This window comes from Amphiprion ocellaris, chromosome 6 (genome assembly GCF_022539595.1).
Source record: "Amphiprion ocellaris isolate individual 3 ecotype Okinawa chromosome 6, ASM2253959v1, whole genome shotgun sequence".
Lineage (NCBI taxonomy): Eukaryota > Metazoa > Chordata > Actinopteri > Pomacentridae > Amphiprion > Amphiprion ocellaris.
The window spans coordinates 25610301-25627530 of NC_072771.1; the positions used below are offsets into that span (position 1 = coordinate 25610301).

Genomic DNA, 17230 nt, shown 5'->3' on the forward strand with positions numbered 1-17230 from the left:
GGTATTCCAGTGTGTAAGCTAACATTCTTTTCTGGCCATTCTGACCCATAATCCTCTGCACAGTCATATTACATCCATAACAGTGTCTCATATGAGTATAAAAGTTCAAGCCACTGAGAGCACAGACAGATCATACTTTTTCTTTATACTACAGCTGCCCTCACAAAGTCCACACTATGCAGTATTCATACAACTGGGACATACTACTCCATCATAATAAAACTTTGACCATCCCAGTCTACAATGTGAACTGAACCCCTATTCCCCTTTACATCAAATGAATGAAAGTCTCACATGCCCCCAGAGTATGTTTTTCCACATTCAGCTCAAAATACTAAATAGCAGCTGCAAAGAAAACCCTGAAACCTGATTCTCACAACAGTGTTCTGCAGTGCAAAGCCAGTGGACAACAGTGGAAATGGCTGACAGCAACACATCAGTAATGGTGGTGGAGGGTGCTAAAAAATGTATGCTACATTTATTTAATTATATTTTACTTTACATTATCCTATATGGCTAAAATTCATTTTCATTGTGTTTTGTGGTTTTTACAAACTTGGATGTGTAAAGTTTAGGCTCTTAAGATATGAATACGTACACTTCTGTCATTACCTAAAACCCCCCACAGCTGGAAAGCCTCCCAGCTTTACAAGCGAGTGAGAATTTAACCTAAGTGCTACATATGACTGTGAACCAATAGTTGACTCATTCAAAGTAATTTATAATCCTGCCCACCCACTCCAGGAGCCATTCAGTATGAGCGGCTGCCTCACAGTCCGCCAGGTTATTTTTTTAAATGGCCCTCTGCAGTGACACCTAATCAGAGAAGAACCCAGCTGTGATTTATTTTGTTGGTGGATGTAAGATTTGGCCCTGTTCCCATTTGATCTAAAGAGTTAGAAAAGTAGAAGAACAAAAACAACATGCTGGTTTAAGGGTCAAGATGTGATTTAGCTGTGTTTTGGATTACATGAAATCAGGGGTATGTAATCAGATTACAAAAAGGGAGTTATAATGGCCATAGATTGCATTTTAAGGTGCAATTAGATTATAGTTACTTTGTTGAGGATTATTGATTTTTTTTGTTTTATCCTCAAAATGTAACCATTTTAAATGCTATGAAACTTTTTCAGATTCAGTTTAAATTACCTTTTTTTGTAACTCGTTGGATTATGTCTCTAATTACAAAAGTCGCCATGTAATTTGTATTCAGCAGCTAAACTACATTTCAAGGTAATCTCACCCAACTCATGATTTAAACACATTTGTAGGAGGACCAAGCCTAAAAAAACTGCTGTGGGCGTGTCTCAATACCAGAACAACAAAAAAACAGAAAAAAAAAGCTTTGTCAAAACTTTATTAAAACCCCATTTTTAAAAGGTCTTGAGCTCACATTCTACTTGGCATTTCAGTTCAGTTTGCAATTACATAGATGTAGTTTTAATTACAAAATAATATCATAACATGCTCTTTGCTGTAGATTTCTCTTTACAAAGTAATGGAGTACAGTGGTGCATCTTTGTGTAAAGTGATCCTTGATTTGAAATTAATATAATTACATTTACCACACATAAATATACCACAATAAAGACTTTGAGCTGATGTGCCTAAAATTGTGTATTAAAACTCTTGTTAATTTGTAGAAGCTTAAACACCTTTACACCTTGCCAAAGCATGGGATAAGATGTTGCTGCGGCAACACCTGAGGGTACCTCATCAGTCTCTGTGACCTCCTAAATGCCTGTGGCATTTACAAAATTAATGAGTCAAAAACTGTACCCGCCTAAATGTGTGTGTGTGTGTGTGTGTGTGTGTGTGTGTGTGTGTGTGTGTGTGTGTGTGTGTGTGTGTGTGTGTGTGTGTGTGTGTGTGTGTATGTGTGTGTGTGTGACCTTTCAGGCCAAAGCTTGCTGGAGAAAAGCCATGTGCTGCAGTTAATGTGGTGAGCTGCATGTTTTCCTGAAGCTACTGGTGGTTTGTAGAAGTAATTCAAATACACTTATTGCACATACTGTACATAGCTGTACCTCCATATGAAAGTAAATTACTTATAGCATGTCTATAGTAGGGGCTGCACAGTTGCTCAGTGGTTAGCACTGTTGCCTTGCAGCTAGAAGATCCCCGGTTTGCATCCCAGTCTGTGCCTGGGATCTTTCTGTATGGAGTTTGTATGTTCTCCCTGTCCATCGGTGTGAATGTAGTGTGCTTGTTTGTCTCGATGTGTAGCTCTGTGATAGACGGGCAACCTGTCCAGGGTGTCCTCTGCCTTCACCCTAAATCAGCTGATAGGCTCCAGCTCCCCGCCACCCTAATGAGGATTAAGCGTTGTATAGAAAATAGATGGATATCTATAGTATTTAACAGCTGTAACATTGTCTGTAACAAACTGCAATATATTTTTTATTTTATTGCTTTTGTAGTCGGGCTGCACAGTGTCGTAGTGGTTAGCACTTTCGCCTTGCAGCAAGAAGGTCCCTGGTTTGCGTCCCGGCTTTCCCGGGATCTTTCTGCATGGAGTTTGCATGTTCTCCCTGTGCATGCGTGGGTTTTCTCCGGGTACTCCGGCTTCCTCCCACAGTCCAAAAATATGCTGAGGTTAATTGATTATTCTAAATTGCCCGTAGGTGTGAATGTGAGAGTGCTTGTTTGTCTATATATGTGGCCCTGCGACAGACTGGCGATCTGTCTAGGGTGTCCCCTGCCTTCGCCCGAGTCAGCTGGGATAGGCTCCAGCCCCCCCCGCGACCCTAGTGAGGATTAAGCGGTGTATAGATAATGGATGGATGGATGGATGCTTTTGTAGTCATTCAATAAAACAAACACTGAGACATTCTCGAGATTGATATATAATAAGAAATTAGCATACATCCTGTATTATTAGTATTCACAATGTATAAAGTATGTCGTACATTACTGTAGAGGTATACCAGTAAAAAAAAATGGTGTCACTGTCTGGCCTAGTTGGGGGCTTCAGCGTCACCTGGTTGATTTTTGTCTGTTTTTATCCTGTTGGTTGGCCTCATAGATCAGCAGTGCTCTTTTCCTTTCTCTTCTGCACTGCTGTGAATCATGGTGACAACAGCACAGGTTTTTGTGCAGTATATAGGTCAGTGTTTGTGTCATAACCAGCTGTCGCAGTACCCTGCTCCCTTCATTACATCCTTTTGGTGTTCTTCCATCTTCTGTTCCTTTGCAACTTATCAAATATTATTCAGATTTAATGTTTCCACTTAAACTGAGCTATATTATTTAGAAAAATATATGCAAAATTAGGCTATTAAATGTTTATTAAAAAAATAAAAAGCATTTACAAAAAAACTACTTAGGCATTTATTGAGTCACTAAAATACTGTAGAGTACAGACCACATCAGCATGATTATAAGCATCCTCTGGTAAATTAACAACCAGATGATAATAATAATAATAATAATAATAATAATAATAATAATAATAATAATAATAATAATAATAATAATAATAATAAATTTTATTTATGAAGCGCTTTACAAGTAACTCAAAGACGCTGTACATAAAATACAATAAAATAAAACAAAACAGTTAATTAAAATCAATAAACAGTAAATCAAGTTCAAGATAAAATATAGTATCACTTAAGGAAAGCAGATCTAAAAAGGTGAGTCTTTAAAAGGGATTTAAATGTGGTGAGGTTGGTGCAGTCACGGAGGGCATGGGGGAGTGAGTTCCAGAGTGTGGGGGCGGCAATGGCGAAGGCTCTGTCCCCCCAATGTCGCCGGCTGGTCCTGTGCGGGATGGAAAGGAGGTTTGTGTGGGAGGAGCGGAGATTCCTGGGGGGGGTGTAGGGGAGGAGCAAATCGGTAAGGTAAGAGGGGGCAAGATTGTGGATGGACTTGAAGGTGAGGAGGAGCAGTTTGTACTGGATGCGGTGTGAAATGGGGAGCCAATGGAGGTTCTGCAGGACGGGGGTGATATGGTCATGGGAACGGGTTTGGGTGAGGAGTCGGGCAGCAAAGTTTTGAATGTATTGAAGTTTATTGAGAGCTTTGGAGGTGGAGCCGAAGAGAATGCTATTGCAGTAGTCAAGGCGGGAAGTGACGAAGGCATGAATGAGGGTTTCAGCGGCTGAGAAGGAGAGGAAGGGGCGGAGACGGGCGATGTTGTGGAGATAGAAATAAGCAGTTTTGGTAATCTGATTAATGTGGGGTTCAAAAGTGAGGTTGCTGTCAAATATCACACCGAGGTTGCGGATGTGAGCGGAAGGAGACAGGGTGGTGTTATCAATGGTAATGGGGGAGTGGGGAAATGGTGTGAGTGATTTAGGTCCAATAAAGATGAGATCAGTCTTGTCGCAGTTTAACAGGACAAAATTTTTCCTCATCCAGGATTTAATGTTGGCCAAGCAGCTGGAGAGAGAGGGGAGGGTGGTGGTGGCGGTGGTGTTGGTGGAGATGTAGAGTTGGATATCGTCGGCGTAGCAATGGAAGTGTAGGTTGTGGCGGCGGATGATGTTGCCGAGGGGGAGGAGGTACAGGATAAAGAGAAGGGGGCCAAGGACTGATCCTTGAGGGACACCATGGGACAGGGGGGTGGTGGGGGATGTGCAGTTGTTGATCTTGATGAATTGTTGTCTATTAGTAAGATATGATGTGAACCAGGTGAGGGCGGTGCCGGTGATGTTGATGGAGGATTGAAGGTGGGACAGGAGGATGGAGTGATTGATTGTGTCAAATGCTGCAGAGAGGTCGAGAAGGATAAGGATGGTGACTTGTCCAGAGTCTGAGGAGAGGAGGAGGATTATTATTCTATGGGATTTTTTAGATGACATATTATACTCTGATGTTTTCTTGAATTACATACTATTTTGACAATATACTGCACTATGACATTTTTTGAACCACATATCATACATGACAATTTTAGGCAACATCCTATCATTTTGCACTTTTTGAACCACATAATAATCTATGTTTTGGTTTTTTTTCTTGCCAACATGCTGTACTATGAACTACAGGCCATACTATGTTATTCTTGAGTAAAGCATACTATACTTTGACATTTTCTGAACTACATCCTATACCATGGCGTTATACACAGAGTGCTTTGGTTACATGTTGATTTATAATCTAGATTTTTTTTTGTTTTGTTTTTTGACGGGATTACCACAGACCTGACCGTGAACACCGTTGACACCCACTTCAGGGAGACGCTGCCTAAGATCTCAAGGCTGCTTGGTCGTGGTCTTTGTGGCACATACTCTTCAAAGATGAGCCGGGAAGTTAAACACTGATGGAATGACACCAGGTCTAAGCCGACAAACTTCCAATTTCTCCTCAACCCATAGTCTCTGGGAAACCTACATGTAGTAAGAAAAGTAGACAGAGAAGTAATTAAGTCTGTACACAACATATTAAAAAGAAATCATGCTAACAAATTAAGTACAAATAACGGAATTCGCCAATATACTGGAGACCAGAGCTATTTAATTTGATAAGTATAACCTTGTTTAGTAACATTTCAATTATTTGAGAGCAGTCCTAAAGAACTGCCTGTAATCCCAATCATAAAATGGGTTTGGAGGAAGAACATAGATGGTAATCTGGATATACATGAGTTAGGCTTTATAACTACTATTGGTAGTACTGGTGGTAGTAATAGCAATGTGACTACTACTAGTAGTATTAGTAGTACACTCACTACTGCTGCTGATACTGGCACTGCTACTACAACTTGTAATACTATTACAAATGCTGATACTACTTCTACAACTCTAACAGCTGTTTATACTACTACTGCTGCTTTTACTTTTAGTATTACTACTACTGCTTGTACAACTATACTATCGCTACTATTAATCGTCTGGTATTTGGTTGTCAAGCTGCTAGCTCGCCTTAGTGTTTTGCTAGTGGCTAACTAGTTAGCTCTCATAGACTGGAAGCTCTCAACAAGATTTCATAATGAAAAAAGAGCCAAAAACTATTCTTACCTATGAAAAGTCATTCCAAGTTTCCTTGTCTCAATCGTACGACGTAGTGTGTAACTGTATGCAGCACAGTCAGCCGGCATTCTTGTTGTTTCCGTTTTCACGCCGTCTACATCAACGGAATGCACTGAAACTTTGCCCCCACTAGCTTAGCCTCGCCGTAGCACGCAGCTCAAAGGGGCGTGTCCTATCTACTCATTCATATCTATGAGAACAACGATGGCTACACATAAGGACGCCTGACGTTGATTAGCTGCGTAAATACCATTATATACAGTCTATGGTAAATACGTATGTGAATCGCATCATTGGCTGCAGCAGCCAGTCACCGGTCACTCACTGACTCACATTGAAAAATAGTACAGAATGAATTGTTACGTGTTTATTTTATTTACAATTTAGGTTGGATTTTTTTTGTGCGCAGCGCAGATTTTCTGTGCGCGGAGACCGTGTCAGCAGTGCTCAATTGCGCACGCGCGCAGCCTAGAGGGAACAGTGGTGACAATATATATCTGAAACTCACCATCAGTCAGAACTGAACAAGCATCTTAGATGAGAAGTAAAACGTCTTGAAGAACCAAATTCAGAAGTCCAGCTGTCCTCTGCTAAAGCTCTTAGGATCCATATTTCAGTCACTCTATTCAGCATTTAAAAAATACATGGATGGAACTTCTGATACCACACATCATCACTCTGTAAACTGAATTTCAGCGGTTTAGAGATTTATTGCAACTGTGTCATAGTGTACATGACACTATTGACTACTTTCAGAAGTGCAATTTTAACTAGTGTCTGCCAATATAGATTCTCACTGTAGTTACATTGGTCATTCTTCACTGTCTTGTCTGCAGCTGCTGCAAGACTCCTAACTGGTACCAAAAACCACCCGTACTAGCATCCCTGCACTGGCTACCTCTTAAGTACAGGATTATTTAAGGTTCATTTGCTTGTATATAAATTCGTACATGGGTGGCACCAGATCACATTTCAGAATTTCTCTTTTCCTATCCTAGGTGAAGGTCTTTTAGTTCCTTGATTTCTGTTAACATTGTGAATTGCTCCTCTTCAGTCCCAGTCAGACTTGGAGTACATCAAGGTTCTATGTTAGGGCACATTTTACTATCCTTGTATTTGCTCTTTTTGAGCTCCGTCATCCACAAACAAACTGAACTTTCATTGTTATGCTAATGACACACAAACATATTTACCTCTAATTTCACCTACATTGCATCTATTTTAATTAGTCTCCAGGAGGTGAAGTACTGGACGGACAAAAAATATCTTTTGCTAAATGACAATAAGACAGAGGAAAGTGGTGTTTGGTCTTCCTAACAAAACAACAACCATCAGCAGTCACTTAGGACCTTTTAAAGGCAACCTTATATGACCATGCCAGGATCCTTAGTGTCATATTTGACTCCATCCATCCATCCATCCATCCATCCATCCATCCATCCATCTATCCATCATCTATACACCGCTTAATCCTCATTGGGGGGCTAGAGTCTAGACAAACAATCACACTCACATTCACACCTACGTACAATGTGGAGTTACCAGTTTCCCTCAGCATGTTTTTGGACTGTGGGAGGAAGCCGAAGATCCCAGAGAAAACCTATGAATGCACAGGGAGAAAATGCAAACTTCATGCAGAAAGATCCTGGGAAGGCTGGGACGTGAACTGGGGATCTTGTAGCTGCAAGGCGAAAGTGCTAACCACCAAGTCACTGTGCAGCCCCCATATTTGACTCAACTTATGAAACTTGACAAACAACTGCAAGTCTGTGGTAAAAGGGTGATACTTTCAACTGAGAAATATTACCAAATTGCATTAATTACTTCAAAGCTTAATGCAATAAGTCTGCAAGTCTGTGTAGCTGGGTAATAGCCACTCTTCACTGTTTCATCTGCAGCTGGTGCAGGGTGATGATGCAACACTACTGAGACTACTGAGACAAAGAAAAAAGGAAAACATTGCACCTGTAGTAGCAGCAATGCACTGCTACTTACAGAATCATGAAGTTGTTTTGTTGTTGTTGTTGTTGTTGTTGTTTTGCTTTGTTCAAGGGTTTGGCACCCAGGCACATTTCAGAAATACACTATTTAATGGCCTCTTCGATTCTCAGATCAACTGCTTTTTAGTTTTTTTTTAATTAATTGGGGCTGAGGGGGTCAGAAATATTGTGCCTTTGCTGCAGCAGCTTCCAAATTTTTCAATAGCCTTCTTTTTATCAATCAAATGTCTCTCCTCCATTGTTGTTCTCCATTCTTATTAAAAAAGCTATTATGTACAGGTTTTCAGTAGTTTTTACTTGCTCTTGATGGTCCTATTTTAGTATTTTAGATTTATTAAAACAAAAGATATGGCCCTGTTTTTCCTTGAATTTTTTAGTATTTTATGTTTATTTTTTATACTTTATTATCTAATTTTATATATTTTATTGTCTAAGTTTAGATTTATTTTTTAATACGTTAATATCTTATTTTGTTTTGCAAATTTAGATTTTAAAAAATCTTTAGCTTGTCTTGATTCTTGCGCATTTTTTTTTTTTTTTTATTCTTGTCTGTCTTGTGACATGGACAGATTTTTGTTCAACTCAGGCTGTTTTAAAACTTGTTGTATAAATAACGTTGATCTGATCTAATGGGCAGGATTTCTATCGACACTGACCGTGTAAGTCGACCTGAAGCCACCTGTCACCTTGCCTGAAAAGAGTAAGCAGGCATTATCTCAGCTTTATTCTGGTTTTATGAGGAGATCTGCTAACATTACGGAGGATTAAGCACAGTTTGCATATGGGATCTGTAGGATTAAGTTTGTATCTCGATGGGAAGCAGTGGATAACCAATGAGCGCCCTCTGCGCGCCTCCTGTCGCCTCTGGAGAAATATTTGACGTGGCAAAGAAGTCCGGACGTGACATAGCTGCTCATCATCTCTCCTCCTCTTCTGGGCTCAGTTACCTTCAAACCTCTGCAGGTCCAACACGGGAGCTCGCCCTGGTCCTCGATCCGAACCAGGACAGAAAGAAAATGTGGTTGATCGTGTTGGCCGGGTTTCTCCAGTGCGCTTCAGCCTACGATGTGGATCTGAAGAAGCTGGACGGGCTGGCCAAAGCGAGGGTGGAGGTACAGTAATCCTGCCTTATACTTCATAGAGGGCTGAATTAGACCGTGTTTTTACAGTAACACTGGGCCGATGCGGTGTTTTCTGAACCAGATTTGTTAAAACGTGTGAATGGGTGCGCTGCTTTACTCGAATTTCCATGTTGGGCGCATGCGTGAAGGAGTCTTGGAGGCGAGTAGGACGGAGCTGTAGTAAGATGAATGGATGCGTATACAGGATGGTACCGAAACAAGCACATATGCTGCCATTTTACCGTTACAGTAAGAATAAATCTGCTGTAAAGCGACTAGGTGATCAGTTTACGTTTTAGGGCAGAGTCGGGGTGTATAACTGTACAAAACCTCTTGAAATCCTGCCCCTCTTTTTTTTGTGAGAAACTGTGCAGTTTTCTCTCAGGGTGTCACCCAATCACCCAACTTTGCCAGCATCACTGAAGAAAAGCTTTATCTGTTGCTACTGTTGTGGCAGCCACACCTAATACCTGAGGCTCAGATATCTGCAAAAACAGGTCAGGCATCCTTTGCTTAGGCCTGAATAAGTCTGATACCAGAACATGACCAAGAGGTTTACTGAAGTGTTACTGAACCTTTGATTCTAACTACAAAAACTGCAGTAAGAAGCTGCTGTGTGTGGGAAAATCTGCATAAAGACACGTCAGAGATGCAAATAAGGACTGTTAAGTAACCTTATTTCCTAAACATGAGAGCTGTTTGCAATCTTTTCCTGTATCTCACATCTCCATCTCTTCCAGACATGCGGTGGATGACAGCTGAACAGGCTCAGGGAGGTGAGTTACCCAGCTAGGAATAAAACAGACGCAACATCGAGAGCCAGTGTCAGACTGAAGCCTAATCCCTGCCTAAAAGTGTTTACTCTCCGAGAAACATTTTACGTCTAACGTTTCACTTAATCCCTGATAGATCTGTCACCAAAACCAGCCTCTAAGTGAAAAAAAGCATTAATCTCCACTTCTGTCTGCAGGTCAAAGCCTTTGTGGTCCAGGATATTCCGCTCTAGTATCCTTTGATTCAAGTACTCAGTCAGTTGCTTTTTCTTAAATATGTTTGTTTATTAATTGCACACTGTTATTTCACATACACACACACACACACACACACACACACACACAAAAAATCCTTGACCATCCCTACCTCAGCCATAACCTGGTGATGAAGCACATTCCTGGAGCTGACCCTGAGCTTGTCCTCCTGAACCACTATTACGAAGAGCTGGATGTAAGACTTGTTTGCTGTGCATTTGTTTTATTGTATTAAATGCATATGCAAAACATACGTTAAATGCAGCAACACTACCTCAAGAAATATCTCCTTAAGGGGACAATAAAGTCTGCTGTATCATACTGTATAATATCTTCATCTATAGAGCACTTTTAAAGACAAGTCTTGTGACAAACAACATGAAAGCAGGATGCCTATAAGTTATGTCAGGTCGCCGTCACTTTAAAGTGCTTTCCAGTAGAGAAATAAGATTGGGTTTACAAATGTGCCTGTTAAATTGAAATATTATTATAGCCCTACAGTATTGTAAATTATGTAATTGTACCTGACAAATTGAAATACTCAAATTTATACCCTACAGTATCATATAAAATATATTATTTATCATATGTTAAGTCCCAGAATCGGACCTTTGAAATCCAATGAATTCTCAAATCCTGCACATGCACATTTTGAGCATCGTTTTAAAGCAACTTTGTTTTGTCATATTGGAGAACCCTCCCCACATTGTGGCAAATGTTGCAGCAAATATTTGTGTATCTGCTCAGCTGACATGGAGCAAATGAAGCATTCATTTAGAGCGATAATATTAGTTCTGTTCTGGTCTCCTGAGGGTAATATCTGGCTCGATAGTACTCTATAGTTGCAAACTTTGTCTGGATTTATATAAGAGCTTCTTCACCAACAATAATTGTCTATTTCAACATTAGTAATGGCAATGAGGCTGAACCAAAACAGGAAATCTGCATGCAAGAAAACAACAACAATGACCCAAAAAGCATGTAAAATGCTCTGCAGAATTGGGGGATAATTCTTTGCAGATTCATCAAAATGATTGACCTTTTTGTATTACACGTAATTGTTAGTTGCTTAATTCAGATAAGAACGCAAACTGTTCATTCTTAATTGATGTCTGCAATTTTAAATCCACTAATGTTCATCCCAGTTTGCATTAAACACAGTGCACTAACAATATATCATGTTAGCACAGTTTTACATGCAGCTTTCAGTAAATTCCCAGTTAATTTATTCTCTAACGCTTGTGCGTCCTCCCCAGCGGATTGCTCTGTCTGACATGACCCGCTCTGAGATTAACGAGCTGCTGGAGAAACTGGGTTTCTACAAGAAGGCTCAGCCAGAGGACGAGGTGCCGGAGGAGTTCCGCTTCTCGCCTGCCAAAGACTCCCCGTTCAAAGATGAGCCTCCTTACAAATCCTCCACTTCCTCTGTAGCCACAGAAAACGCCTCCTCAGAGCCCGATGCAGAAGTCAAGCACACTGACCTATAACCAGTAAGAGTGGATGAAAGTAGGAACGCTAACCCTGAGCCCCTTAGCTGCTCCATGACCCGCTGGTTCCTGCAGCTGATCACAGAGATGTTTGTAATTTCAGAGTGAGGCCAGCAGATCCTGGATCAGCTCTTGGGGACGGACTGAATCTCACCATCAGCAGAAGGCCTTTAAAAAAAAAAGTCCAGTCTGAATTTGCACATAAGATATTTTTCATGCCACTTGTTCCTTTCTTTTGGCAGCATTATAAACCCAGCAGGCCGCTTTGTGAGTGCTTTTCTACGCTCCACACAGAGGCTGGATGTGTGTGTGTGTTTTACTTTGTTTTTGTCAATCATGTGTCAGCCATCTTCAGGATCTTCGCCTCGTTTGAGTTCTTTTGTGTGGCTGTCTTTGCTTCCTACCTACTGTGAAACTGAATGAAGCCTCGGGCTGAAAATCGTCTGACTGGCCTGAGGCTGATGCTGCATGTTCTGGTGGGTTGGACTGATGCACACAAGAAGACCCAAGTGAAGGGTAATAAAATAAAATATTTGAAAACACAAACATGTCTCTGGTCCTTGCTTTGTTGAATGTTCTTATCGTCCTCTTTTACACACCAAAGTGTAAATATGGCAGATTGCAGACTGTAAATTCCCTTTAGGTATAAATAACACTTGATATTCAATAGCAGAACCGCACGTTCAGATAAACACAGGTATCTATTACACATTTAAATATCTGTCAAAGAGAGTTAATGTGAGTGTTAATAGGCCTACAGATGTCCTGTTTGCTGCACACGGCTTTTTATGTGACTGATTCATTGAATTTGACATTAATAAGCAGCAGAAATGATAACTCTCCTATGATTTGTAATGTTTTGCATTCCTCTAAACATCTGACAGATTTCAGGTTTATATGGAGGAATTATTTACAGTAAAGCTCCCTCCAGAGCTGTCATTACATTTTTTATTAACATGATCATCATTATGCATGAAATTAAACTTCAGTGTTTTGTGTTACAGGACTGAAGCTGGTGAACTTTTCAGCAGCTCTAATAAAACCAGGTTTAAAACAGGAGTGTAATCTTCTGTCAGACACTGAAGGGGTTCAATGTCTGACAGAAGATTACACTCGTATAATTCGGTGTGGAAAATGAAAATGTGCTTTGTGAGATGATTCAAAGCAATAATCGCCCCCTCAAATACATTCAGTTCTTCAATTGGTTTAATTGTTAATTCACATTTAACTGTGGTGCACAGAAACATGAAATTATAACGTGTTTAAGCTCTTATGTACAACACTCACTGCTTCATGGAAGGCTTTGTTTTTCAGTTGGCAGCAGTTGAGTAATATCTCAAATAATTTCTCAAATCTACCAGAAACAGAGCTTTAAGAAATACGTTTCATCAAAATCAGAATTTTAGACATCTTCTCAAAAGGAACAAAGAAATAAAAATCTTCATTAAAACTTTTCTTAGCTTCATGCCGATAAATATACAATTAGCAGGTATCAGTCATGATTACTGAAAGCCGGCTTTCAAACAAAAAGCAATTGGTTTCAGAAAACATTGTGGTAGCTTAAGCTTATCGACTTACTTTAAACAAAACTTGTAAAAGCATAATGTACACACTAACAAAAGAAATTCTATATTTTTAAAAAAGTCTACTCAAGCATAAATAAGGAGTCCTCTAGAAGAGCTGTGTGTGAGTGTGTTTGGCAGGGCGACGTCAGCAAACATCAAATAATGATACAAATCAGCTGTACGATAGACTCACTCCTTTTTTCTTTGTACTTACACAAAAAGCTTGTTTAACTGCAGTCGTTTTTGCAGTCAAACAGTATTATGATGATAAGATCACAGAAGACCATAAAACCTCCAACATGTTCTCAGTAGCTCTGTGGAGTTTAGAAAAGAAGTGACATTACTCAGCACTTGACTGCAACAGTAAAAAATCCACTTGAATAATGACGACAAAACATCCCTGTGCTCATGGATTAAAAAGTAATATGCTAATTGATTACATCAACACGAGAATATTAATAATAACTTAATTAAAATACTTCAAGCAAACAGAATTTGGTTTGAAATGACAAAGTACCGACATAAAGATGAAATAATGCATCATGCGGATGGGTGCATTTTTCTCTTTCAGTGGAATTGCCAAAAGAAGTGCCGGCAAATTACAGTAATTTGAAAAGAGCAGAAAAGAAATCTGTAGGTACAAATACTTTAAAAGGGGAAACGCTATAAAAATGTCACTCCTTTCTCTTTTAAGCAGTTCTTTAGTGTTCTAGAAAAGCGACACAACTACTTGTTGAATATAACCTATTACGAAGTGGAGTTTGAGTATAAAGAAAGACGTAAAAATTTAAACCTTAAAAGGTCTTTTAAAAAACTTTGGCTCTCACTGTCTGGAGGGAGTTCTCTTCTGTATCCAGAACAGAACTGCAATAGTCGATACACGTCACCACTGCCAACAAAGATAATAAGCAAACTGACAAAAACAAACACACACACACACACACAATCCCCAATTTGTCCATTAGAGATGTGCAACTATTTGACCCAGCTTGTGAGGAGAGGAGGACCGATGCCACCTGAACACAGGTCAGAGGTCACAGGGTCGACCCATGGACATCTCGTATCTGCGCAGGTGGTTGACCAGAGATTGTACGTAGGTGAAGACACATTTGGAGTCGGGTTTATTACCCATGATCATCATGTCCTCCACTTCCAGCAAAGGCATGCAGTTGGCGTGGGTCCTGAGGAAGAGGCATACAGGACAGTGTATGAGGAAGAGGAGGGTGAGATCAGACAGGAGAGGAGATAAACCACAGACTGACTAAGCACGAAACTCGCAGATTTCTAAACGATCATGTTCGGTCATGATTACTCAAACTTCATCATCCATCTAGAGATTCTCATGATCACAAACCAAACTGGTTAAGCAACAGATAACAAAAGCAGTTTAAAGAACGTACATGTCGGCCCTTCTTTGGTGTGGTTTCGCTCTACTCATACTTTTTAAAATCCCCTTTTATCTCAATTTTCTCTAAACCACTTTATGGAAAACTCCTTAAAAGCCTTGTATAAATAAACTTCAGTAATGCAGTGCGTTTAAATAAACAGTTTCAGGAACAAAGACCTAACATGTGAGTTATGCAGAGAGTGACCACAGGGTGGCGTTATCTCCACACACTGTGAACTTTCTTAGGTCTCCAAAGAGCAACAGGAACAGCACAACGGTAAATCTCTTAGACAGGAAAATAAATGCCAGTGACATAAGATGCGTTCTGTCATTTAGGGAACTGTAAACATAAGTCATTCTACATTTTATTACTACTGTCTCTCTAATAGGGTTTCAAAGCCAAGTATGTAAAAACCTGTAAGGTCCCACTTTATAAAAAGTCAGCGGACAATGCAGCAGTTCCGTCCTCTGCTTTGTTTCTTAACTCCTCTGTTTGAAACGCCGTGATACAGCAGTTCCTTTTAAAGTGTTGAGCTGCAGATGGTCCTGGCTCTCTGCCTGGCCCATAGTCTGGCTATGCAGAAATGCACACATGGACACACACACTGACATACCATGTTTGGTACTTTGGACTTCAGTAGCTTCAGATTAACATGAAGGTTCAAATATCCAAAAAAGCAGCCAGTAAAGGAGTTTTCTGAACCACAGTGTCTGCTATAAACCCTATCAGCTGGTAAAAACATGCAGTTACACAAACTCTCTCCATCCCCATAAGTCTGTCAGAACCAAAGTGAGGTTCCCTCGTGTTTCCTCTCTCACCATAGGTTCAGTTTTAGGTGGGGGTGCGACTCTAGGAGGAATTTTTGGTTTTAACCAGGCCCTTCGTCACCAGACCCCGGTAGAACTCCTGCAGATACGTGTACACACACTTCCAATCCGGCTCGCGCATCTTCACCATGTCGTCCACATCCAGCAGCTGGGGACAGTCCACTAGTTTCCTGCACCCACCCGGCCAGGGAGAGGAAGGAAGGGAAGACCCAAACAGAGAGAAGAGGACAGGAAAGACCAAGAATGAAGGACAGATAAAAAGAGACAGAAGGAACATGACAGAGATAGAGGACAAAGTGTGGGAAAGAGAAAAACACAGATAAAGCAGTGAGCAGCCAGCGAAGAAGATTCACAGTGAAATAAAACACAGCGAGAGAGAAAGAACACAAAAAGAAACAAAAACATTACATTCTCTGTGTTCACAAATATATCCATGAGTTGACATGCATCATGAACATCACGGTACAGTCTGTGGCACATACATAAGACAAAACAAAATGTCAAATGAGCGTCATGTGATGCTCATTCAGCCTTTTTGTTTGTTGTTTTTTTCTGTGCGCTACGACAAGAAAATGTTGACCATGTATCAATACAACTAGTGTAAACACAAGACGCGATGAAAAAAACAACAAGAACTCTGCAAAAACACAAAGCTACAACCACACGGTGACTCTACAAACACACTGGTGCACAGGATGGTGTGTGTGCTGGAGTGTGTGCTCCAGATAACAGCAAACTCTTGGGAGGGTTCGGGGGAAGTGAGTGATAGTGCAACACAAAGGTGGCAAGACGGGGGCTGTGGTTGGGTGACAGTCCAGTGCTGAGAGAATAAATCATTACTAGAAACATCAGGACGAACATTATCCGACGAGGAGCATGTGAACACACAGGTGGGTGGGTGGGTGGGGCGTCACAAGTTGTGTGATGCAAGAGGGATGAGAAAGAGAAAAAGACAAGAGAGGTACTGGGAGTAAAATAGAGGAAGAATATCTGAGAGCTCGTCCATTTTTTTAACCTGTTGGGTTTTTTGGGAAGGGTTTGCTCATGGGTCTCTGGTTTAGAGCAGATGGAGGATGTCGCAGCAGTTACTCAGAGTAGAGGACAGATGTTAGAAGTTATTAGAGTAGTAATGGGCTCACTCAGCCTTGAGGGGGCTCGATACACCTGGGAGAGACGGGGACAGTTAACACTGGGACGTCGGTCAAGGAGCTTCCACATACTGGTCCGACTCAAGCAGATGTTGCCGCTGAATTAAGTTGATCTTACAGAGAAATGAGAGAAGGATGGAAAAATCTGTACTACGCAAAGAAAGGGAAATGTGTTTGTTTGGTCTGGGGCAGCGCATAAACCCGACCTGGACGGTTTGATTCGCTCTGTGTATTCACTCTCAGACTACATATCTTTAAACCACAGAGGACAGCAGTTGCATCTTCCACGGGTTTCTCCACATTTCCTCTGCCAGGCTGACCAAAACAAAGCTTATTTGCAGTTGATGTGGTTTCTCCGACTGATTAGTGCATGTTAACAATGTTAACGTGTCCTCTGTGTTTACTCACTCTGCAGCGCTGAAGGCCACCTCGAAGTTTTGCCTGCGGTTGCTGGGGCTCAGTGAGCTGTAGTCAAAGGCATCGGGGAAGAAATTGTGCACAAGGGCACAAAATGCCATGCCGTTGCTCCAGCTGGATGAAAAGTTCTGAATGTCCACATGCTAGGAGAAAAGATAAACAAAACAGACATGGAGGTAGTGATAGATTAATGATGGAAAATCTCCCAAGGTGAGAAAACATCATCTAAGTCCAGAATATCTCAGCTCAGACCCAGCTACAGCCTCATTGGCTG

At 40.8% G+C, this 17230-nt stretch overlaps 2 protein-coding genes across 9 annotated transcripts in view; one reads left to right on the forward strand and one right to left on the reverse strand.

Moving 5' to 3' along the window:
- The first annotated feature begins 8793 nt into the window (after positions 1-8793).
- On the forward strand, positions 8794-12157 carry selenom (selenoprotein M). Its single transcript, XM_023282415.3, has 5 exons — positions 8794-9087; positions 9837-9872; positions 10067-10101; positions 10242-10320; positions 11381-12157. The coding sequence occupies exons 1-5, from the start codon at positions 8809-8811 to the stop codon at positions 11609-11611; spliced, it is 660 nt and encodes a 219-aa protein (XP_023138183.3). The 5' UTR covers positions 8794-8808; the 3' UTR covers positions 11612-12157.
- A 642-nt stretch (positions 12158-12799) lies between these two features.
- Positions 12800-17230, reverse strand: part of smtnb (smoothelin b) — a 48066-nt gene continuing 43635 nt past the window's right edge. For 5 of the 8 annotated variants that reach the window (XM_035953826.2, XM_035953825.2, XM_035953828.2 and 2 more), the window contains 2 exons: positions 16948-17099; positions 12800-14357 (listed from right to left, as the gene is read on the reverse strand). In XM_035953826.2, coding sequence (XP_035809719.2) covers positions 14204-14357; positions 16948-17099 — 306 coding nt within the window. In that variant the 3' untranslated portion in view covers positions 12800-14203. The other 3 variants (XM_023282381.3, XM_023282380.3, XM_035953827.2) reach the window with 2 other exon arrangements.